The 26,151-nt window shown below is 38.1% G+C and overlaps 1 protein-coding gene across 1 annotated transcript in view; it reads left to right on the top strand.

Moving 5' to 3' along the window:
- CFTR (CF transmembrane conductance regulator) overlaps positions 1-26,151 on the top strand; it is a 94,731-nt gene that overhangs the window by 63,248 nt on the left and 5,332 nt on the right. The window contains exons 20-25 of the mRNA XM_026097332.2: positions 183-410; positions 2,543-2,643; positions 11,506-11,748; positions 14,052-14,207; positions 22,648-22,737; positions 25,835-26,007. Coding sequence (XP_025953117.2) covers positions 183-410; positions 2,543-2,643; positions 11,506-11,748; positions 14,052-14,207; positions 22,648-22,737; positions 25,835-26,007 — 991 coding nt within the window. The remainder of the gene's footprint in view (positions 1-182; positions 411-2,542; positions 2,644-11,505; positions 11,749-14,051; positions 14,208-22,647; positions 22,738-25,834; positions 26,008-26,151) is intronic.

Here is a 26,151-nt window from a genome sequence, read left to right as displayed (position 1 = left end):
CACTGTTATTGTATATCCTATGCTAGGATTATTTCAGTCATGTACTCCAGCAGCGTGCATGAATTAAACCAATGACAATGATTATACTGCTGTGAGTTGGAGCTTAGGGCTGTGTGTCTGTGTTATACCACAGGTATTTGCTTATGGATGTTTATCATATTTTTGATTTAAATACTTTACAGCTCGGAGTCCAATATTCACGCATCTCGTTACAAGCCTAAAAGGGCTGTGGACGCTGCGAGCTTTTGGGCGCCAGCCGTATTTTGAAACCTTATTTCACAAAGCCCTGAACCTACATACAGCAAACTGGTTCCTCTACCTGTCAACACTCCGTTGGTTCCAGATGAGGATAGAAATGATTTTTGTTATTTTTTTTATTGCTGTGACATTCATCTCTATCATAACTACAGGTACATTAACTTTATCTTTACTGGAATACTAAAATGGAAGTTTTGCTTCTGCTTAACAGCTTCAGTTTAGAAACTTCTGAGGGGAATAAAGAAGTGTTGCACAGTTTAGCATACATTGGAGTCAGTTTTTAAAATATGTCATATAATAGTAAATATGAATTAATTAAAATAGAAATTATACCACTATTATACCTGATATTATAGAAGACTAATTGAAGGGATTGACAACATATCTGAGAGGCCAGAGCTTGCCTTCTCTTGACGGTAATTGCTGCAAAAGTAAGTTTATGGTATGTAAACCATATTAATGTAACTGTGTTAGTGTACTGAAAAGTTTGATGATCATCCGTATAGCTCAGAGCTTTTTGTAAGTAGAGGTAAATGTCGTTCTCATTTTTCAAATGGCCGAGTAAGACATGGAAAGTTTTATTGTCCTTTAAAGTCAAATCAATAGCAGAAATAGCCATCCGGTTTTCTAATTCCCAGCCCACTGATCTATTTTCTGATGTGAAGTTTTGCAACTCAAAATAGCCTTAAAAAATGGCTCACCAGTCCTAGTAAACCCAGTACACAAATGAGAAATGCTGTATATCTTATGCTGCCCCTGGCTGGCCAGGCATAGCCAGCCTTTGACAAGCAGAGAAAAGGAAGTGAATGTTCCAAAAGCTCTCTGCTTCTTTTTCTTTGTGGGTGTTGAAATAATTAAGTTCTGTGGAAAAACTCAATAGATTCAGCTATAAATAAGTTTTAATACATTCAGTAAGCTTTTGTTATATATATATTTTTATTTTCATTAAGCATTATTTTCCCTCTCCCAAGTTTTACACAGAATTTTGTATGCAGGATCTGGATGAAGTTTAAATACTATAATAACTGATGAACAAAAAATTGCTGGTTTTTGGAATGATGTTTTTGGTTCTAACATTATTCAGATCTCATTTGGTCATACTTCAATGTTGAAAAATAATTAATATAAAAGTGTACATTTCATCAAATATTGTATTGTTTATGAAATTTTATCCTCTAGTTCCCTTATAAGGGGCTCTCTCTGCTCTTAAAAAAAAAGGAAAACATACAAATACCTCTATCTGAAAATATTTACCTACAGTCCTTTTGTTATCCAGGAAGCGTTTAACATAAAACTGATAGGAAAACAATATTTCCTCCCTTTTCATTTTTGACTTTGCACGCTTAGAAGGGGGTTTTTGGGTTGTTTCATTTTTTGTTGTTTTTTAAGTAAAATTGGCTGTTGCCCTTGTTTTTTTTTCTGGGTGTTTTATTTGTGAAAAGGTGTCACCATTTTTAATTCTGCTATCACAGGTAATTAGTACTTGGAGCAACACTAAATCAATTTTCTTAATCAGTCAGCTTTCAAGAGGGAAGGTTTGCTTTTATTATTTAGTTCTGTGATTAGTCTGATAATGAGGCGTCTATTAGCAAAATAAGTGGAAGTTTGTTGAAGGAAACCATAGAAGAAACAAGGAAATCATAGAAGAGCATTTGGTTTAAATTCTCTATTCCATTTAACAATATTTCTATTAAAAAATCAACTGTGATGTAGTTTATAATGCTTGTATTGTTTCTCGTGAATTCATAAAGATGCAGGAGAATCCCATGCACGCTAAAGAAAACAGGTAAAGCAAAAGAATTTATATCTGCATCTTTGTGGAACAGTAAGAAGAATGTGTCCACTATTTGGCCAAGAGATGAAAATGTAAACTGGATCAATTAGTTAGAATTTTAAAGTTGCCAGGTGTGGTGTTTTATTTGAAGATATCCTTTCATTCTTTCAATATGAGGTAGGCATATAGGAGTCATTTTATAGATTCACATGTCGTGGACAGAGGAAATTGAAATCACAATTATGAAGGCTCGATTCTGTTCACAACTTAGGTATGAAGATTTAATTTTTCCCTCCACCAAAGCAAGGTAGGGTTTTTAGTAAATCCAGTCCCAAAGCCAGGATTTTAACAGATGATTAAACTCAATCATTTATATAATCACACAGTCCATGTTTCCTTTATGAAATGCAAGAGGAGAGAAGCTTTCATTTGGATATATATTTTAAGATATACATTCTAATATTCTGATGTCTATTTGTGTATAAATAGAATGTGTCTTTCTCTTTGCAGGTGATGGACCAGGCAGTGTTGGCATTATTCTTACGTTAGCCATGAACATCATGGGAACCTTGCAATGGACAGTAAACTCAAGCATAGATGTGGACAGTTTGGTAAGCATAAAATGTGCTGTACTATGCTCTGTTTGTTTTGAAGAATTGCCTTATTTTGTTGATAATGGGTGCTCTATGAGTTATTTTCAGACTTGGAAATGAAGTAGACATGTCAGAAAAGTTCCCTTTACACATTTCACAGCAACCTGCTGCCTTTGCTGCTGCACAAACTGAATTTTTCTGTGATCAAAAATTCTCTTGGATTAGAACAGGGGAAGGAAAATAACTGCATGTGAGGTTTCAGAGTGCATGTGTACTAGTGACGGAAAAGCTTATAAAAGGCTTGGGTTTGTTTTGTCATAGTTACATATTTATCCAGACCTTTCTTGATCTATATTGGGGCTTTGCACAGCAAATCATAATGGAGGTGTTTGAGCTCCTTCCATGCAAAATAAATAGCGATTTAAAAATCTTTCCTACACTTCCATGGGGGTCTCTTTCTGGTTTTGTGTAAAATAACCTCTGAAATAGGGCTTCGAAGTTGTACGAGCATACCTTTTTAATATGTTTATTTAGTTATTTAGTTTGACTGTAGACTTTAAGACAGAATATTCTACAAGGTTGATTCATCATTATCTGTTTGTTGAGATTTGAAAAGCAGACAGGAAACTTATGAATGAATAGATTTCTTCTTGCAGTTTTCATCATATTTCAGCTTAAATGTATGAAAGAAAGTTTGATGTATTATTTTGAAATATGTTAGCTACTTCTTCCTTAGACTTCCTTAGACTTCAGGCATTGTAGGATTCATTTTGGACACCATTCTTATCACAAAATACAGGAGTCATATGAACCATAGCTACATCTAAGAAATATTTTTTATGAGTAGGTCTTTCACATCCAGCCATGCCATCTCTGAATCCTAAGTTAGCTTCTCCAGCCAACCATTTCAGCATGAACACTGGAAAACAAATAGCTCTTACAGCAGATCTTAGAGACTATTAGATCCTGATTTACTGCAATGAGTTGTTGTTTAAAAAGAAATTGGGGAAGATGGTGATGGTGAGGGAATATTTGCCAGCTAAACATATTTTTTTTAAGTAAGTGATTCAACCACCCTTATCCTGAAGGAAATCCTTAAGAGCCCCCAAACTGGGAATTAACCACTTGCAGTATCTAATCTCTTGTTTACATGGATGATTGGTGATAGTCCAGAAAACTGACTGCCATTCAGGAACTCATTTTTTCCCTATCCACCAGTTGTTTTAGGATGATTCTTTCTTTCCTTACTAGAACAGCACGTCTTGAAGGACAAGCACCTTGTGAAAGGGTTTGTTTGTTGTAACTGCAAAACATGCAGAACTGCAGTTCTTTCACTGATATGAAGTATGTCATTGATAAGACATAAGAGTGACAACAACATTCAACCAGCTCTCATTTACGGACTTTATCTTAGCCTTACAAGCCATAATGTGGTCATTCTAAACATAAACATTTGTATGAGAGTCATATTCACATACTATACTGCTTAATACAAACTGAAGGAGTTTCACAAAGGCAACTGAAAATCTTAATACGGCATTCAGAGGGTGTTTGACACACTGGAGTTTTGCTTCCACTTTCTTAAAATGCATTTGTGTTAAAATGTCATCTATTAGTTACAATTAAGAAGTAACACCCCTTCCCCTGGGGAAGAATAGTCTCAAATTGCTTTAGAAGTTTGTGAGCACTTTTCTCTATCTAAAACCAAAATACTGTACTGGAGCACTGGCTTTGTTAATGACAGTCTTTTGAAGTGCATCAGTTTATAGATGGATACTCTGGACTTCTTTCTGCAGTGGGTTGCTGTCCACCTTCGTATTTTTAGGTATCCCAAATGCCAAGCTAATAGATGTTCCTGGCAGAATTGTTTTCCTGACATTCAAAAGCTTTTTCTGTGCGCAAGCAAATAATAATGGCGTCATAGCTTCAGGATAATGAAACTACTTCACTGGGTGATGCAGATGTATTATTTCCTACTCTTTGTATTCTCTACATTTAGCACTTCCTTCTTTAAAGACTTGTGCAATTATTTGTTTCAAGATATCCTGCAAAGGCCTGAATGTGTGCCTGACTGAGTACTCTGAAAATACTCCATTTGATTATACTCACTTTTTCTCTCAGGGCATGCTTTGAAGCTCCCTGTAGGACCAGACTGGCTAGAATTGGTACAAGGAGAGTCACAGATACACACACACTACTCTAGATGACATCACCCTTGCCCTTCTTTCCTTGAGCAGGTGTGACATCCATCCGTACAGGCACGCCTGAGTATATAACGTAGTTGTGGCAGTTCTTGGCTTGCCAAATAAACCGGGGTCTTCTGCAAGTGGAAGAAGCCCACTGCACATCTGTTGAAATTAGCGTATAACATTAAGCTCATACTTCATTGTTTTATAAGATATGCAGGATGAGGGACATTAGTGAAATAAGTGCAAGCAAAAGGACAGGAAGGTAGGAGAACAGAGAAACAGGATCATGTGAAGAAGGAAAGCATGTACCAGCAAAAAATACTGGCCAAACGGATAGTCAGGTGGCAAATTTGATTTATTCGTATCTCCTTCTTGAGCCTTCTGTGATGCTCGCATATTCACTGAAGCAATCTGAGGATTTCCAGGTAGGAGTTTAGTTTTTACATATATGGATATTCTTTTCTCTGAAGCAAATTCTGTTGAACTTTATTTGGCTTTAACTGAAAAATCCCCATTGTCTTTTTAAATACCCCATAATGGTTCTGGCATTTCGTTCTCTACAGTGTTGCTACTTTATCTGCTCTGCTGTTTCTTTTAACATATGTGGTCACTCTGACAGCCATCCATTGTTTTATTTAAAGCTATCAGTTAGGCTAGATTTATCTTCTCACTTTGATCATTTATGTTAATACCCCTTTAGATGGTTTTCAATCTTTTTGTAATTCCACCAGGCAGTCTTGTAATATTTTTAATTCTTTTCTTCCATAAGGAAATAAAATAAGTTTTCCAGTAAGTGCTGCCTTCACAGATAAGCGTTGCACTAGTCCCAGTGGACTGTTTTAATGCTTTATAACCTCCTCCTTCACTGATGTGTATCCTGCAGTAGTAGTGCTTAAACTGAGAAGGACAATTCTTTTTATCAGGGAACAAGAAATTGCCACACTTTCACAGTTGCCAAGATTACTTATGTAAGGAGATATAAAAAGAATCCCCAGAGAGAGATTAAAAACACACTTGCAAAACCTCACAGTGCCCCACCCTGTACATCAGTGGTGCTGAAGGATTAAAGTAATACATGTGGAGAGAGGACCAAATTAAAATATTAAGGTTGTGAAAAATAATGGTGCTGTTACAGTTGGTCTTCATGCTTTTATTTTTCTTTGCTGTTTCTCCTTTAACCTATTCAATTAATGTTTTTTTTTAAATGTTACATTTTTGCAATTTGTAAGAAGAGTATGTATCCCATAAGTGCTTCCAAAATGTAACAGCAAAAGATTTGAAATTTCAATAAAAATATATGGTCTTCCTGCATTTCCTGTTTTCACAGTGACTAACTGCAAAGGGCTTTTTTACCAATAAGCCATAGGACCAACCTCTCATAGCATTTCTCAGTTACAGTGTGTTTTTGAGGAGATGTTGTCTTGCAGTATTGCCATTGAATACTGTGTGAGGCTGGTGTGGAGAGGGTAATTGCTCTCTTTCCAGCAGAAAAACATGGGGCCTTATGAGATTAATTGTATTAGATTAGTTGTAAAAGAGTTAGTTCTTCCACTTCTGGAAATATACATTACATAATTATATTACAAATTCTCATCCAACATTAAGGAGAGTTTAAGGGATATTAAATGAGGAAGTAAAATAAAGAATTGGTAATGTTATTAAAATCTTAGTAAAATACAATTAGGCAAAGTTAAAAATAATGTATTATGCTGTAGACATTTTTAGCTGAAAGTAGTAAATATACTTCTTTATTCTAAAGCATTAGTTAGAGAATATGAATATGTCAAGTAAGTTGATGGGAATAATAGATAAAAAGCTTGCTGTCACTTACACTATACCTGTCATTATGAATGACGGAAGATTTCTTCCTGCAAGAGGAAGAATGGATATCTTTGTAAAGTGTTACTGACATTTATGCGGCATTCTGCCCAGATCAAAATCATAATGCAAATTACAGAGCCAGGAAAACATCATTCTGAATTGATTTAAAGTATTAAGCTGTCTAAAAAGTCTGCATATGTGATGTGACTGATCAATCTGTTGGGGGTGCCTGGGAAACAGAGATGAAATTACCTGTTATTAGGCAAGGCCTTTTGGCCAGATGGCTTTCTAGCAGACTTTAGCCAGGATGTAAAGGTAGGATCTTTCAGGCAATTGTAGGGGCTCCCTTCCTGTACAAAAGCTCACTGCTCTTGACAAAGCCTAGAAAGACCTTCATTTCTGAAGCAGGAGTACTTCCAAAAAGACAAGATTTCTGAAAACAAAATGTACCATCAAACACCAGTTAAAATAAATGCATGGTGTTCATTGTGGGGGTTTATTAAAAGGCAGTGAGACAAGAAGAAAGTTGTCAGTCTCGTCCAAGGTCTTCCTGCTTGTATCACCAAAATGAGATGACATTCATATATCAACATAATGATGACTATGCCTTTCCGCTATGCACAGTGTTGAGATGGAAATTGCAACCAATAGGCTTGGATGCTAGCATGCTCTTCAAAACTTCTGCCACAATTTTGTTTCAAGATGCTCAGAGATGTAAACAAGTATCACAGTATTCCTTGTATTATATGCATTTGCTTCCACATGGAAAATCCACCTAACAATATTTTAGTCTGGATTAAGGAGCTGGAAGGAATGATAATGTATCAGGTACAATTAGTTTGCAGAGGGAATACAAAAGCAGTTTAACAAGGGCAAAGATACACAAAGGGATTTCCATAATGTCATTAAAGAGAGATACAATACTGGGAATATAAACTGGAGAACAAATGCCAATAAGGTCCAGATATTCCTGGGTGAAATAACTAGGTGTTTGTTTGTTTGTTTTGCTAAATAATCACTGACCAGTAAGAATTTACATTATCTTATGATTTACTCTTGTTTTCAAAAGGCAGATTTTGGTAAAATAAAGAATCTAGTTAATTAAGTTAGATGAACTAAGGTGCTCAGGAACGTGAATTTAGAGGAAGCTCACATCTTCTTTCAGTGAGTTGTTGAAATTTGTTTCCTGAATAGCTATGAAAAAATAGTAGGAAATTTTGGAGACTCTAGGTCTACTGGGATCAATAACATTCTCCAAAAAGATATTAGAAATGACAGCCTTCACAGAGTGAATTAGCCAAAACAAACTGTTTTGGAGGTCAAGAAGCATAAAGGGAAGTGAGAATTGCCAAAATAAGAGTTAGACTTGCAAAGAAGGAAATACAAGGGTCTTCAGTTATAAAGTAATATGAGAAACAGAGGAGGTACAGCTTTTTTGCACTGAGGATGGAATGGAAAGACAGTATATAATGGCCCAAATTCTAGATAGATACATGATCTCTGTTTTCAGTAAAAAGACAGTGTTTAACCTGGGGAGTTAGGAAGGGAGAAATAGGATTTGCAATATTTGAGGTGAAAATTAAATGCAGAAAACAGCCTAGCTGCAGGCATGTGCCTGAAATACCTCAGTTAGGATTCTGGTCTCCATAAACTTCCTGTATAGTCAGTGGAGAGATACATGTATCACCAGTGACTCAATCCATCTAAAATCACACAATGATAGAATCACAGAATAGTTGAGGTTGGAAGGGACCTTTAAAGATCATCGAGTCCAACCCCCTGCTCAAGCAGGGTCACCTAGAGCATGTTGCCCAGGACTGTGTCCAGACGGCTTTTGAGTATCTCGGAGGAAGGAGACTCCACAACCTCTCTGGGCAACCTGTTCCAGCGCTCAGTCACCCTCACAGTAAAAAAGTTTTTCCTTATGTTCAGACAGAACTTCCTGTGTTTCCGTTTGTGCCCGTTGCCTCTCGTTCTATCACTGGGCACCACTGAAAAGAGTCTGGCCCATCCTCTTTACATCCTCCCTTTTTTACGCATATGATTTATATGCATTGGTAGAGTTGCCCCATCAGTCTTCTCCAGGCTAAACAGTCCCAGCTCTCTTAGCCTTTCCTCATATCAGAGATGCTGCAGTCCCCTAATCATCTTAGTAGCCCTTCACTGGACTCACTCCAGTAGCTCCCTTTCTCTCTTAAACTGAGGAGCCCAGAACTGGACCTGCCACTCCAGGTGTGGCCTCACCATGGCTGAGTAGAGGGGAAGAATCACCTCCCTTGACCTCCTGGCAATGCTCTTCCTTATGCAGTCCAGGATACCATTGGCCTTATTTGCCACAGGGGCACATTGCTGGCTTGTGTCAACATGTCCCCCAGGACTTCCAGGTCCTTCTCTGAAGAGCTGCTTTCCAGCAGGTCAGCCCCCAGCCTGCACTGGTGCATGAGGTTATTCCTCCTTAGGTGCAGGACTCTGCAATTCCCTCTGTTGAACTTCATGAGGTTTCTCTCTGCCCACCTCTCCAGCCTATCCAAGTCCCTCTGAGTGGCAGCACAGCCCTCTGGTGTATCAGCCCCTCCTCCCGGTTTTGTATCATCAGCAAACTTGCTGAGAGTGCACTCTGTCCCTTCCCCCTTCCTCTAGGTCATTGATGAATAAGTTGAGCAGGATTGGACCCCGTATTGACCCTTGGGAGACGCTGCTAGCTACAGGCCTCCAACTAGACTTAGAACCACTGAACTCACAACCCCCTGAGCTCTGCCATTCAGCCAGTTTTCAATCTACCTCACTGTCCGCTCATCTAGCACATTCAAAGTCTTCATCTAAAGGTAATTTGGTTCTGCAGTTGGGCATTTCAGGTAAAGGTGTAAAATTGGGTTGGAATAATCCAGACTAATTGCACTCAAACTGGGTGGAACTAGAAATCCCCATCCCAGAGGTCTGAATGAATTAAACGAGAAACTGAAAATCTGGTAATAGCAACTTTAAAAATAAGCCCGTCAAGTTGGCAGTGGTGGCTCACAAAATAAAAAGAGCAAATGTTATTTTGGGTTAAGAAGGGGAAATCAGAAGTTATCTATGCCACTATCAGCTTGTTAGTCTGATGGCAACAGTCTTTAGAAACTATTTTGAAGAAAAAGTCAAAGACGGTACCTACAGAATGAATAAACTCAGGTTTGCTGAAATGAGGGTTGTGTCAGGCAAACCTGATAACTGTGTTCGATAACTTACTTTCTAGACAAAAGTAAAGTAGATCTCATCTGTCTTCATCAAAGCACTGGCTATGGCTCTGTTTTAGAAATTATATAAATGAAGGAGATCAGGATTATTACAAGAAATGTAAACTAGTTAATGAATTGGATAAAAAGAAATGGCATTAAGCTGTAAGTATTAAGCTGCAGGGGAGCTACTCAACAAAGATTAGATTTGTGACTGAGCTCATTTAAATCTTTTTTTAATGCTCTCAACAAAGAAAAAAATTGCATTGAAGAAATCTGCCAAAGACACAAAGCTGAAGGGCAATGTCAGCCTAAAGAACATGATGAAAAGTATTAGGTGACCTCAAATAATAAATATGAAATAGAATTCAATAACCAAGCTTAGGAATCACTAAAAATAACTTCTGCTGTAAGTAAGGATCTCCTCAGTTAAAAAGGGCAACGGCGGAGGGGAACTTTGCTGATCACTGCTTGACCACAGGATTACTACAAGATGGGACTGTGAAGAAAAAAATATATGACCCTAGGAGTGTTAATCAAGAAATTCCTAAAAGAGATACAAGAAAATATCAGTGCCTTTGTACAATGTCCCTGTAAAACTTCATCCAGAATGCTGTATACATTCTTATCAGGCAGCAAATGTTAAATCAAGCAGGGATGCTTGGAGAAAAGAGAGCTTACATTAAGGCTTGAACTTGGATTTTCTCTAGTCCTGGAGAACAAAGGCTGAATAAAACTAAAATGGCCCTCCATGAGTGAATGGGGGAAGTAGCTAGGAAAAAGAACTATTTAAAATTTTAAATTAATAAAGGCCCAAGAACAAACTTGTACATAGACCCAAAAATTGTTTTCTAACCACCTGAGCAGCGAAGTTCTGGTGAAGGAGATGAATTCATTAATTCAGGAGCTATTCATTCATTAGTGCTTAATCCATTTATGAAAAAAGATTATATGATATGACTGACCAGAAGGTCTCTTCTAGTCCCATGCTCTTTTGATAACTCACTGAGACTGCTACTAGTGCATTTTAACTTCTATCTCAAGTCCGTGAATGACAATACTTGATTACTTCAACTAATGTGTATAATTATAGATATAAAAATAATTATCATGAAGCTTCCTACTAACTTTTTGGTACAAAACAATAGAGAATTTTCCATAAATGCTCAGATGTTAATGTCTAATGATCTTTCCCGCATACTTAATGCTAAGGTTTTGCAGCTTTCAAATTCCACACGTTCTGCTGATCGTTGGAAATTAATCATCACTCAAGGAAATTCAATTTTCACATTGGGCAACCCTCTACAGGAGTAGGGAGTTGAAGACTCCAAGATTGTTTTTTGTGATGATACTTTGTTTTTACATATGCAGTTCTTTTTCAGTTTTCAAAATACATTAGAAAAGGTAAAAAGAGCTATTGTGTCCATTTAAGAAAAGAAGCAAGTGGAATCATTTAACACATTTGGCCAATGTTAGTACTACAACAGAAAGAATCAAGAGCTTTATACAAAAAGTATCCTAGCTTTGAAAATTTTATCACAGTAACTTACACAGAAAAGAGACTTACTGTTCTGGCTAAGAATTAGGAGTAATTTGGTGTTGTTTGTTTTGATAGCTAAGTATTAGGTGCAATTAGAACTCTGTTTTATTCTTAGATGCGGTCTGTCAGCCGAATATTTAAATTCATTGACATGCCAACAGAAGAGATGAAAAACCTGAAGCCACAGAAAGATTACCAGCTTTCAGATGTCCTTATAATTGAAAACAAGTATGCAAAAGAAGAAAAGAACTGGCCATCCGGAGGCCAAATGACTGTGACGGACCTTACAGCCAAATACATTGAAGGAGGAGCTGCTATATTAGAAAATGTTTCCTTTTCAATAAGTTCAGGGCAGAGGGTGAGACACTGTTTTGTTGTGTTTGATCTGACTTCCATTAAGCTTAACTCTAGAAGTGTCATTATAAGCCTATTCATTGACTAAAGAGTAGGTTGAGTTCTTTAAGTTTTTTGTAAATGGAAATATGAAATTGCTGCAAAACAAAGTAATTATCTAAATCACCCAAGGAACGGAAATGTTTTATGTCTCTTTTTAATAAGAACTCATCTGTAGGACTATCAGCTACTAACAAAAAAAGATGAAAATCTAGCTTAGTTGTAGCTAGTCTCAAGATTTCTAGGATAACTAAGCATGCCGAGGACTTTTCCTGGTTGTGAGTAGCAGAATATACTGATAAAATATATATGCAGCAGTTCTCCAAGTCCTGTTCCTGTGCATGCAGTTGGCTGCCCTCCTCTCCTGTGGAGAGGGAAGCTTGCTAGTGAACAGAGATCCTAGGGGCAGACTGACCCAGATGGAATAGGGCACAAAAGAATACAGGCTAGTGTGCCAAGAGTAATGCATCAGTAGCTCCAGCGGTCAGAGGAGTAGAGGTTCTGTCTCACCTGTTTGATGACTGCTGTACACTATATCAAATTATTATATAATAAATAACCAATAGTTCTATTCTTTAAAAGATTTGCAAACCTTTAATTAATCTTTATGCATGTTTGGGGTCATATTCAGGAAAAAGCTTATTTTCAGGATAGCAATTAGACATGTCTTTAATACTTTGCTTTAAGTTCATGCTGAAGTATCATCCTCAGTGGGTGGAATGAAAAACTTGCATGATTTCCCTAGCTGAAGCCTGACGGATGAAGAGGAAGGCAATTTTAACTTCCTCTCATAGATGAGAATACAGGTTCAGTGACAATTCCCTTCCCTTGCTATGAGGCAGTTCTTAGTTTGAATAGCACTAGTCTCTGACAGATTTAATGGATCTGTATCAGTTTACGTGAACTGAGTGTTTCATCTACTAAGTTAGAGGGCACCAAAATTTGAAAGCAGGAGTCTGACTTCCTTTCTTTCCATCCTGAAATTGCTCTGCCTTTGGAAGAGAGGTACTTTTGATTCCTGAAGTGTGGTAGTATGGTGCCACTGCAGTCTGATTCATGTACTTCCTGGAAAATCTGTTGAAGCCATGGGGTAATTAAAATGAAAGATATTTTTGTGCTGTACAGAGAGGGTGGCAGAGCAATGAAAACAAAGATTCTTTTTACAATGATTGTGATTTAGAAATTTGATCCAATTTCAGTAATGAACCCTGTGCTCATGGGTAATGTTTCCAGAATTAGAGCAAACTGTTTAAGTGAAGGGGATTTGTCCCTTCCCCGTAAGAAGCCAAGTGTTAAACAAGCATGAGAGAGGAGAGCTCTTATCTACTGAGGGGGTCTGTGCAACATGGTGTAGGCTTTTGCTCTTCTCTTTCGGTGGCCTGTGACAGTGTTACAGAGGGGGATTCCAGGCAACAGGAAGAATCACACACTTCTCTTTCATGTTTATACTGTCACCCTGACAAAAACAACTCATGGAACTGGAATGGAACAGCATTGCCTGTGTAAAATTATGCTACTGAAAAAACATTAGTGTATCTCAATATTTGCCAGTGGTTACTGCAGGTGTCACCTGTTCAAATGATAGATAGGTGCAGTCCCACAAGGGAAACACATTTAAAAAAAGGCAAATTATGTTTCTTTCCACCTTTCAGGTAAGGAAGGGCAGAACTTGCAATTCAGCAGCACTAGCTGGGTGGGTCATGGATTTGCATTGCTAGCCGGGGTGGACAAAGGTACAGTGTGCTCCTAGACCACTGTCCCAGGCCCAAGTTACCCCAGTATAAGCTCATTGTCTGATCAGAGTTAGGCACTCTATTTTGAATCATATGGAAACTGAGTAGCTCAGTAGTGTGACTAAAGCACACTGCTTTTCTTTCTACTTTTTTTCTATCAATCAGCTGCATGTGCTTTTACTGAAGGGGAGCTTCACAGCAGAAGAAAAAAGGGGGGGACGGCTCAGAGAGCTAGGCTAATCAATACAAAATAATATATAAGCAAATTTCTGCTCTTCAACAAAACATAGAGTAAAAGATTCTTTTTTTTAGTTAATTCTTAAAATTTACACTAACAGAACAAAGAAGGGTCTGACCAAATGTTTCATTCAGCCCCTGCTGTAGGCCTTTATCATTCCCAAATGAATGACATATACTGTCCTGTTGAGATCCATTTGGATAGTTCTTCACTGCTAAGATCTAAGTGTTGCTGCCTTGGTCTGTGGTTAATGTGTAAGCAGTAATAAGTGTTTGCTTTTATTAATTTGCATTGCAGGTGGGCCTTTTGGGAAGAACTGGTTCAGGGAAAAGCACTTTACTCTTTGCCTTTTTAAGACTGCTGAATACAGAAGGGGATATCCAGATTGACGGAGTCTCATGGAACACAGTCAGTGTGCAGCAATGGAGAAGGGCATTTGGAGTAATTCCTCAGGTAATGAGAATATTGCATTGGCAGCAAAAGGACGACTGTGTAGCTTTAATTTAGCTTATTTTATTATTTTAGAATTTTAAAAAATTATTATTTTAGAATATGCATATGCACACAGTTACTAATAAGCTTAAAGTTAGTTGTTTAAAGCTGAGAAACAGAAACAAAAGGTAAAGATTTTGTGAAAAAAGGAGTGGGATAGATGGATATGATGGTTTGCCCTGAAGTCTACCTTTCTCAGAGACCTTCTCTGCCACTTTCATACAAAAGAACTCTTCTAGAAAGGTTCAGCACACTCAAATGAGAGTATTCGTAGCCTGCTTATCCTTCTGCCTTTAGACAAGCAATCAGTGGTGTTCTAACCTACTGTTTCCCAAAGCCTTAAATCACACCTTATGGTTAACAGGTAAATTCTATATATTGCCTATTCTCCTTGGTAGCCCAGTAGCTGAACTGCTGCTTTTCTCTTATTTTACTGCATCATTAGCTGATCAGCAACCTGAAAGCCTCACTTTTTTATCTCTCACCTCTCATTATCCTGTCATGGTGCATGTCTAAGGGAGCAGTTCATGTTATTTATGCTATATTATACTCCTGATATATGGGGAATAACACCATTTAGAGATGGAAATTGAGAGAGACAGAGAATAAAGAAGCAGACGCTCACATGTGTGCAGGCACCCTGGTACTCTTAAACGACCAGAACGAGAAATGCAATCTGATGAGGAGCAAACAATTGAACCTGGGACTTCTGAGTCCCCTGCTAATGCCCCAACCACTGAAACAGTCTCCTACATTAGTTATAGTGGCAGATTATTTGTCCCCTAAATTAACATTATTGGCTGCATGCAATAACACGAAAAAGCGATTGCTAATTGCAACAGTAGGAATGAAAACTTACAGAATGAACTGCATAATTTTTAATGATGTGTTTTGTATCTTTGTCATTGAAAGCTGTCATTCCTTTCCAATAACACTGACACAGGAGTAACGTTATATTGTCCAATATCCTTCTTTGAAAGCTATACACTGAGTAGTTTGCAGTTGCTATAAGTATACATACTTTCATAACTACATTCACTCCTTTAGAAATCCTGTGAGTGGGGCAGAATAATTGAAGTATGGTAGGCTGCAGTTCTACTGACAAGATACTTAGGGTGTCAGAGGCAGACGGACACCAATTGCAGATCAGCCAGCCACACTGCAGGAGGACATGCAGTCTGTGCCACCCTTATCCCCCTTTGAGGAGTGGCCACTAACCCCAGAGGCTGTTAAGTGTGGTTTAATCCTCAGTCACCCTGGCTGGCCAACTTTTTGGCCAGCACTATCAGCTGTCAAACCCATACTGTGTTATTCCCCCTAACCCATCCCCAACATAAAGGAGATGATAGCTGCTTTCTGTGCATACAGGTTTGTTCCCAAACAGTCCACTGTCTTAGAAAGGCGGTGAGCTGCAGTTAACATAGGTGTGGTATAGCACTGTTCACTAAGTGATCCACTTTAAAATAGTTAGACACACTCTTGGACAGCCAGCCAATTTAACTGAAAAAATTGCTGTCAGGTTTTCAAGGTAGTGGTTTTCTTCTCCATAACCATCCTAGTAGAACATAGGTGTTTCTTCATTTTCACCCTCCACTCTCTATGTGTAGGCTAAATTCTGCTGTGTATCAGCAGAATTTACAACAAACCAGAGTAACTAGTGAAGCCACTAGAAGGAAGACTCCTGATCTATTTCAGTGTTAATGGAGGTGGGATTTAACTCTGACTGAGATGTTCCTGATAGTATTTTCTTGGGTTTTGTAGCTGTTAAAAATGATACTCTTGCTGGAAACACAATGGCTTTGATTTTGCAAAAACAAGTGGGACTCAAAATTTGATTTTTCTTCTTACGATCCGATGATAAAGTTTTGTGTTGTGATAGCTTTCATTTCCAAAATAACATCCCTCAGTAGCCTGAATAATGTTTAGTTAAAGTATGTATGCAGAAGCTACAACTCTCTCCTCTCTTTGCAGCTCTGCAATTGTGCTCTGAAATTCCTTCAAAGGCAGGAATTTTTAAGCACTGTGACCCTGCTAGAACAGCACCTTTCCTTACTGCCAAGTTACACTCCCCAAGAAAAGGGAGCCAGGAATGCAGTAGTGAGTTCACTGGATTCATTTCCTGTCTGAGCTCTGCTGACAGTCTAGTTGATTTGATCATACTCTGCCTACTGATCCAAGGCTTGTTCGGCAAACTGCCCTTTGATAGCTGATCTGTCACCTTTTCTCTCCTCTCTTCAACTCTCATGTCTGTCTATTCCTGTAAACTTTTATTATTTCTGGATCAGTTCTGTCAACATAACTCTGTTGGTTACAAGCATGAAAAAAGTTACACCTTCAGATCAAGGTAGCTGTGCAACAAATTGCAAATACAGCTGCATCTATATTGGCAAAGATGTTTGAAGAACAGGTATGTTATACCATTTGTTGAAGGACACTTTTGCCAAAATAAGCTATGTCTCCATTAGGGAATTTCCCTGGTATAGTTATACAGCCAAGCCCTTTCTAATAGAGAAGGGGCTTCCTTGTCTCTCCCATAGTTCTCCTTAAATCTCTTTCTCTCCAGTTTGTTTTTGGTCTTGCTCCCTTCTGTCTCAAACTCCTTCGCTCTGAGCCCTCTCTTCCTCTGTGATGTGGTTGCCCAGCAGTGTTTCTGCTCTCCACCTCCAGCTCTCCTTGGGCATGTATGGGCTGAGGAGAGAACTGAATCCTCACCAAAAGAAATCTGCTTTTGTGCTGCCGGAGGATCAAGCTATTAGTCCATTATATTATTTTCAGGCTATTATAGCCTGAAAATAGGCAGCTCAAAGGCTGTATTTCCACACTGGCAAAAGGTGAAGGAAGAAGCCAAGGAACCAGAGTGCTGGGGTAAAATTGCATAGATGGTAGTTTATTCCAGTCATTCCTCTACCCTGTGATCACTATTGTTATTTGCTTTATGAATTTCAGTAGCTCTTAGAAGCTTCAGATAAGTGTCAGCATGTTGTTGTGATGAGTACTGTATAGGTAAAAATAGGAGGTACCCCAAGGAGGTACCTTCTAGGGTTATGTGAAGATCTACCACATGGATAAGACAAGATGATAATGAAGGCACACATGCTTCACAAGAAGTAGCCTCAATGCCACAGTGAAAAAATATGATTAATAATTCTATTAGCTGAGTACTTGCTATAGAATCACTAACAGTATATAGAAAACATGGTTCTGCAGCCAGCAGCAAAATGTGAGAGATATTTATTACATAAGCAGGCTAACTTGCCCCTCTGCTGGTGAGATGCATTGGCTACCCGTTGTTAAAATTACACATTTAATTCATTTTGACATGGATCAATGCCAAAAAATTCCAGCCCTCTATTCTCTTAAAGTCACCAGAGTTGCCAGGCTGTTTGCATGCTTCAGTTTGCATTTGCAGCTTCTGTCCTAAACCCTTGCCAAAGAACTGCGCATAATGCCTCAAAAGTTCCCACATTCAGAATGAAATGAAGTTTTCACCAGCACTTTCCCCTCAGGGAAGAGAAATTACATATACCACCCAGCCTTTCCTGGCAGAACAAAGAAAGCCTTTTGTTCTCTGCTGTTCACCTACAGCTTCAGAATGAAAAAAAAAAGTTGCTTTTACTTTCCTGGGAGGCTGGTCTATCACAACACAGATATTCACAATTGAGAGAGAGGTTTAGGTAAAAAAAAAGAAAATGGAGGTAGTTCTTTTAGAGACCTGCTTCCTCATGAAAACTTTTCAATCCTGTCCTTCTCTCTTGTATCCTTAATGTTGCAATTTAAAAGAAAAAAGTGTTTTTTCTAGGTGGGGACCTCAGTGCTATGTGCCTGTGTACAAATAGCATTCTAAAATATTATAACATATGTAGCACATACTGTAATCTGCTTTATGCAGACAATGCTGGGGTGTTCAGGAATCACACTGAGCCAGAGCCATGGCAAATTTCTGTTTCATTCAGTATATCAAATCCAGCTGTCAGTGGCATGAACTGGTAAATTATATAAAACAAGTTTCCTGTAGCACCCACAAGGAAGTTCCTTCCTATACCTCATCAAACACTGGTTAAACACAGGCCCTGACCACAGCATTGCTTCCACAGGGTGTTTGTAATTCTAACATAAAGCAGTAACTCAGCAATAGCAGGCTGTTTGAAGTATAATCACAGCCCATCACCCCTTTTTTTCTGGGCAGTCCTTTCTGATGCTTCTTCAGCCAGTACTGCATTTCCAGGATGCTCAGTGAGGACCCACACTGAAGCTCTTTTGCTTACTGGTCACACAGATCATGTCCTGAAATATTTAATGGAGTTAAACCTTCAGAAATTTGGCTTTGAAAGGAAAATAGGTGTTGGGCAATTGCCCATTGAAATAAATGAGGAGGAAACTGAGACTTGTAAGGTTTTGCAGTGGCATTACTGCACTGTCAGGATAAAGGAAGAGAGTGACTGTAGATGTTTTCTTGAGCATATCAAGCATGGTAGTGTTATTCTACTGTAGACATTTAATCATCCTGACAAATCTCACAACATTTTCTACATGTAAATGCTCCATATAGATTTAAAAAGCAAGCTTAGCATGGAGAATAAGATAAATATAGCTTGTGGGAATGCCAGCTAACAAAAAAATTAAAAAGTGAAATTTCTCAACTTTTATCTTTGTAGTTTTAATTTTTCAGAAGCCATCTCATTTTGTTCATTATGTCTATCTATCTGTCTATCTATAGCTAGCATGATTTTGCTGTCTCTCATTTTCTTCAGGACTGTTTACTTTCAGAGGTCACAGGAATGTCTGTTATGCAGCATTCCAAGGCGCTTCTGTAAAATGCAGCTTGCTGGAAAGCTCAGCTCCTCAGACAGTGCACAGAGAGTGTCTCGCAGAGGCTGAATTCCTGCAGGGGATCAAGACGAGTCAGCATCACCATACCTGGGACCATCTGCTGCCCCAGACCCATGTGCAGAGCACCTGTGGAGATCAATAAAAACTCCACATGCTAATTTAGGGCAGTATATAGTTTCCTGCAAAATGGAGTTGGAGTTGACAGGAGCATAGCACTTGTACTTCCCAGAGAGCTCTTTGAAAGATAGTGGTTTTTTGCCTCTTCAGGAGAACGTGAACCTTGCAGAACTGCTCCAAAATAAACTTGCAAAAAGTCTTCATTGCTCCCATGTTCTTATTCTTGACAGTAAATAATTTTAATATCAATGTAGTCACTAAAGGACACGCGTTAAAACAGAACCTCTAACTCTGCAGCTAATAATAAAGCATTCAGATAGCTATTCAGTTTTCTTTCCTGTTGATATGTTGCTGTAACATCTATGAAGAGGAGGAGGCAATACAGAGGTCATACTGCTGTTAATCTAACTTCACTTTGTGTGTAGCTGGTGTCATAGTTCTGCTGATGCTGCATTTTCTCTCCAGCCCTGGGGCCTATGTGAACAAGCAAGGGTTTGCAGAAAGAGCAGAGCAAGCTGACCTGTGGTTGTCTTTAAATGCAACAGTGACTGCTCTCAGTCTTCTCACTCCTTAGCAACCTCTTGTAAACTGGTCCTTCTGTCTGCATGTGCTTAGGTCCATCAGGATCTAGGTGCCTCCTCATATCACTTCAGTCACTTCCAGGGCTTATCTCCACATGCTGGGCATGTTCAACATTGTAACTGATACGTAGAGACTCTAGCCACTGATGGAGATTAGTGCCCTTTAAAGAGGTTGATTTACAATATCTGGGGTGAGCAGAACATAGTCATGACAGAATTTATAATCCTGAGTGTATTGCTCATATGCATTTGTAGTTGGATGCCAGGTCTGAGAAACTACTTGTTATATGATCCCCTCCATTACCCATCCTGCGCGAATTTGAACAAGTGACCAAGGAGGAAACGGTTCCACATTTACTGCCAGTCTCTGCAGCCATCCAGCTCTCCTTCCACCTTGTTCTTTGTTTCTACTTCTTCCATATTTATAAGCAACACATAAATTCATGGGCTTCACTTCATCTTTTTTTCATTCTAAACTTACAGCACTTACAGAAATTTCTGCTTTTTCCTGTTTCTTTTTAAGTGGGCTCTAAACTGCCTGTGTGACTAACATGATACTTACTCAAGTAAGTCCTTTGTGGTTTCTAAAGAGCTGGAGGAGGTGTTCAAATGGTTAGAAAAGCACCTGAAGTCAGGACAATGAAGTATTTATCTTATTTAAAAAGTGTACTTTTGGGAATGCTCTGCTTTTAGTGCCCTGCTTCTTGAAAGCACAATTATTAGGAATAACAGCAGTTTCTGAAGAGTGTAGTTCCCTTTATTTCTCTTCCTGTTGCACTGCATCAGGAATGTCAGTCAACCCAATCTTCTTTAAAACTGGTTTGTTCAGTTAACTGTTCTTTACCACTGAGAAATCAAAATACCTATTCCATTAGTTAAATGTATGGTGCACAAGTGTGAACAAAACCAGGTCTGACACTTTCCACAGCAGTATTATTTATTTTTACCTCACCCACTACTTGTAAGAATCTAATCCTGTTGCAAACGTTGTCACACTCATTTAAACTAACCAAAGTAAGGCATGGGAATGTGTTATACTTCACTGAAGCATTTCTTAATAATAATGATAATAAAGGAAAGAATCTGCTCACTTTTTTTCCTAGTATCTACTAAAAGTACTTCAACCGATCCTGCCTGTGTATGCTGCTGCCTCCGCCGCAGCTTGCTTGGTCTGTTGCTTGTAGTGCAGTGAAGGTATCTCATTTAAGTGACTATAGAGACTGTACATTTGTTTTCCTCCTCTGACCTCTTGGATGAGGTACTTCCTTCTCTCTTAGACCAAAGGAGATATTGGTAATGGTTTACATCTGTTAATTAGGTAAACTAATTAAATATAATGTATTTTAATCTGCCATTTTTAAACTTATAATTAATCATAATTATGTAAGTGTTCATATAAATTTCTTTGAAATCTGATGAAAGAGTGCCAGGTTCCCAGGTTAGGTCAGGTTCCCAGGTTAGGTCAGATGGAAGTTGTGTAGACTGGCCAAACTATGGGAAAGTATTATTAAGTATATTCTCTCAACTCTTTCTGCTAATACAGCTAGTCCCTTGCTGTTTTCAGTAACATTTGACCACTGAGACTTCAGTTTAATTTCTGCAAGAACTTAAGTGGCTGTAAATCACTGTGACTCAACCAGTGTTTTCTCTAAATAAATACATTCTTTAGGAGGACAAAAGAGACAAAAGAGAGGAAAATAATTGTCTCAGATATTTCCTCACAACTTAATATTTGCTCTGTATGTACAAGGAAAGAACGTGCAAATGGTAGTATTTCTCAATAAGGTACTTACATTCTTTGAGAGCAAGTTCTCCCTACTATAATCAGCAGGTGTACTTAGCAGCACAGAAGACAACATATTCATTTCTTCTCATAAAAAATGTTGTGCAATCTCAGTGTCACTTCAAGAACCTCATTTCCACTAGAATCTGACACACCCACCCCCTGTAAAAAGAGATTAAACAAATATTTAATTTTGTCTGAGTCACTGCTTTGCAGGCTACAAAATGTATTTTTAATAGATGTTCTTTTAAATCTGTCTTGCCTAAATAGGTGGAAAAAGCAGAACTCAAAGACAAATTTTAGTGGGAGAAGGGTGCACTCTCCTTGTTGAGAAATGTGCATCATTTTCATCTTCTTTGACAGAAAGAAGGCACATGATGTAGCAGGGAAAGAGTTCAGACTGTGGCATCAGCCAGGGAAGCCTCTTAGGTAAATGAATTCCTGCTGCTACACTCATGAATCAGTTCATGCTATGTCACATCTCAGTGACATGAAATAGAGAGAGAGAGAACGTCTTTTGAGATAGGGTTGGAAAATGGTGAAATGTAAAGTAATAAAATGATGCTCATGTATATTTTACTGCAATGAATTAGAAAAAAAATTCATCAGTTAAAAAAAAAATTACGATAGTGTCCCTGAATATGGACAAATACTCAGAAGTTCTTTTTACCACAAAACACAATTGTGGGAACACAAATTTTGGGTTAGTGATCATTTTTCATTTGAATGTGTTTCACTTAGTAAAGAATCAAAAATAATTTTTTAAAAAGCTCACTGAAAAATTGAAATGCAGAAAATCTTTCTGTTCTGCAAATTGCTGAAATGGGATTTTTAATGTTTTTCAGGTGAGTTTGGCTAAGGTTTTAGTGAGAAAATTGCCAAAAGCTGAACATCAGTTTTTTTAAAATCACTTTTTTGGAACAATGTTTTCCAAAGTTTTTTTAAATCTGTGTTAAGCTCTGTCTGGTATTGCAGAGGAGTATTCTTTTTCCTGTATACTTTACAATTTGCAGTGTCTTACAAAATGTTTAATGTGTATGAGTCCATCTGTATTTTGTTTTTATCTATATCTGTATTTTTTTTCTCATAGAAAGTGTTCATATTTTCTGGGTCTTTTCGGAAGAACTTGGATCCTTATGGGCAATGGAATGATGAAGAAATATGGAAAGTTGCAGAGGAGGTAAAATTGTTCAATGTTACTTGTATTCCTCTAGTCAAGTACTTACAGCAGAGCACAGTGTCGGTCAAATGGTTGTCTTATGTTAAATTTATACAGAGCCTTAGAAGTAAAATGCTGAGAAAGGATAATGCTATGCTATAAACCACATTTCCTTATTACCTAATAAAAAGTTGCCGTGGTCAAAGTTAGAAAAGAACATTGATAAACTTTCATACAGTGCAGTTTGAGTTCTTCATGCAGTGATTTAGCAAAGGTGAGGTTTTATATTTGGCTCTGCTGGATGACTCTGAAAAAAAGAAGTGGAGGAAGTTGATACAGAAAAAAGTCCTGTAATCTTTTGTCATTCTAATGCTTTGTCAAATATATGAAATCACTGTAAGGCATTTTTCAATCAAAATGAATAAAGGTGATTAGTAAACATTTTGGATGCCAGAAAAAAAAGATAAATGTGTGTTTGGCCTGTCCTAGAAAGAAGACTGATGTTATTGCAATAGGAAATACTCATATTCAGTTTAGAAAAATCTTTCATCAGAGTATTTTACAGCTATTGTAATTTTCAGGCCAAGCTAGAGCCAGCTGAGAAGGGGCTCTCTGACACTGCATTCAGGCTTACATACAATTAGTGTCACAGGCAGATGCCTCTTTGATGGAATAATAAGCATCATGGCATATTAAATCTTATAAACATGAAGGTGTCTTTTTGTTCTAATGTTATGTTGGGCTTTTAGCAACATTTTGTTTTCATGTTCCCCAAGATTTGGGGCCAGATTTTTATGGTCTGTTTTGATGTGAGATAAAATCCATGCATTATGGTCGTAAGATGCCACCTATTGGCTCTGCTAGTGTTTAATAGATTACATAGGTGTAAACAATATCCAAAGAAAAGGCGAAGACATTTAAAGGAAGGAAAGTGCTATAGCCTAGAAAGCAGATGTCTCTTTCCAAAATACGGATGACCTAATTAATGCAGACTCAACAGCGAATTTGTGCCATTTTCCTTGTTCATAGCAAGTCTCAAGTTTCGTAAAATGCTTATGAGTACAGGACTTATTGCTTCACATCCAGGAGGTTAACTCTCTCTCTGCCCTCTCTCTGGGGCTTTTACAATCTCTTCCCTATGCTTGGAAAAGGGGAAAGTAGACACTCTCTGCGAGTAATTAACTGTAAAATAAAAGCACTATGGCATTTTTGGTTAAATGAAGTGATAGAAGCTTTTCAGCAGGTTCTGGCAGAGACAACAGCGTGCTCAGTGCTGTGCTTCTTTGACTTGCAGAGACTGGGGAAAAAAACTGAATGCGAATTAGCTTTCCCTTTCCTGAAAAAATACAAGTTTTATTTCGTATTTTGGTGGACTGTTTTCGCTTGGGGGGAATCAAGCCTGGGATGTTAAAGAACTAAGCCTTATTCATAACAGTGGGGAAAAATATGCTGAAGTGTTTATTGTTAAGAAGTTTGGTAAATATCTTAGAAAACTGCAATGCATAGTTCATTTAATAAGAGAGTGCAGAACAAACAGGAAAGAATAAGAATTGTAATAATTTATAGTAGGAGTGATTTGATTGTTTACAAAGTTAATGCACTTGAAATCTGGCACATTAGAGACAATGAGCCAGTGTAACTTTGGGAGCCTAGCACAGAAAGAAAGCTAATTTTCGCCCTACCCCTGATCCACATTAGCTGCTGAGGGTTTAGAGGATACTGCTGAGATCAGCATCACTTTTTAACTTTCCTCGCCATCAGCTGCAGAGAGCAAGGTGTGAACAAATGTCAGACATTCCACTTTTGTAGTACCCCAGTATTTCAGCACCTGAATGTCAGACTTGTGCCAGCTTTTGAGGATAAATTTTGCTCCTACACTCAGCCATGTGGGCCCTAGAGGTACACAGACAGACCATGCATGGTTTTAAGAAGAAAGCACTTTTTCCAGCTATTATTTGCAAAATTTTACTAAAGGGCCCAAGGTATGTTTAAAAGAGGAGTAAGGAACAAAGCAGTGACCTTAATTTGCTTATAAATAAAAGTCTGAACTGTTCAGAAATGCAAAACCTGTACCCAGATACCACAGTTTAATATGGCTTCCAATATAAAAAGGAAACACAAGGAGACATTCAAAATTTTTTGCCCTGGGATGAAAATTAATTGCAGATTACAGGTAGTAATTCAAAAATTCAAGGAAGACTTTTCATAAACCATTGGGATTGTATTGCTTTTTTATTATTTTTATTATTTTGGAGCAACGCAAATCGCACATGTTTCCTAGTTCTCATATTTTACAAACATTTCTCTGTAAACACAGCTGATTAGGCCGAGGAACATAGTCAGTTTGGACATGCAGAACATGCAAAGCATTGCTTTGAGGTGTACTGAATTCACTTCCCAATGAGAACAAAAGGAGCACTGCAAGAAACAATCAGAAAACCTCTCATGTGCTGGATTCCAGTTTCTGGAATTGAGTGAAGCAGATTCCTCTCACAGGCACCTCTCGAAGCACTTTGTCATCGGTGCTAGAGAGAAGCGTGTGATGCCATTAGTGTGAACAAAGCGCATAGAACATTTGAGGTAGCAAGAAGAGCAGATGGAAATGGTCTTGGAGCCATAGAGGCAACTTCTGTGGTGACGTGGGTTATTTTTCTCTTTTGCTGTAATGTAACATGTGAATTTTGGTTGACTCTTTCTACCCTCCTGGTAACCAAGGAGGCCTGGTTTCCTTTCAGAACCTCCTTCCTTAATGTTACCAATGATGCACATCACTGCTGGATAAAAAGTTTCGAATACATTGCTTGCTTTACACTGCTAACTCAGAATGTTTTGGTCAAAATGGCAAAAGTCATTGTAAATGACAAACAAATGCAGTATTAACTCTTAACTTCCCAACATAAATGCCAGCCTGTTGTATTATTCAGATATTTCAGCGCTTTTCACATCATCTAGCTACTGGCTTGTATTAATTTTATAGGAGAGATTCTCATTTTTATCAGTTTATATTTTCTATTCATTGTCAGAAACAAAAGGCAAGGAAGTTGAAGGCAATGGTTGTCATACCCACAGTCAGCAGTAACTATCTCACAGATTTTCCTTTGCTTTTTCTTTTCTGCAGGTTGGGCTGAAGTCTGTAATTGAGCAATTTCCAGGCCAGCTTGATTTCATTCTTGTGGATGGAGGTTGTGTCCTCAGTCATGGGCACAAACAACTGATGTGCCTTGCCCGATCAGTTCTCAGTAAAGCTAAAATTTTGCTGCTGGATGAACCAAGTGCTCACCTGGACCCTGTGTACGTTTCCTTCATTCATTTGTTCTAGCCTTCAATATGAAAGAAGAAAATCAGTACGGCAGCACCACCTAAAGAGACCTTTTGTCATTTGTCTGGTCCTTCATTTAGCCTGATTTCAGCGTCAGGAGCAGACCTTGATAAAAG

The sequence above is a fragment of the Dromaius novaehollandiae genome, chromosome 1 (genome assembly GCF_036370855.1).
Source record: "Dromaius novaehollandiae isolate bDroNov1 chromosome 1, bDroNov1.hap1, whole genome shotgun sequence".
Lineage (NCBI taxonomy): Eukaryota > Metazoa > Chordata > Aves > Casuariiformes > Dromaiidae > Dromaius > Dromaius novaehollandiae.
This window is presented reverse-complemented; position numbering and strand designations above follow the sequence as displayed.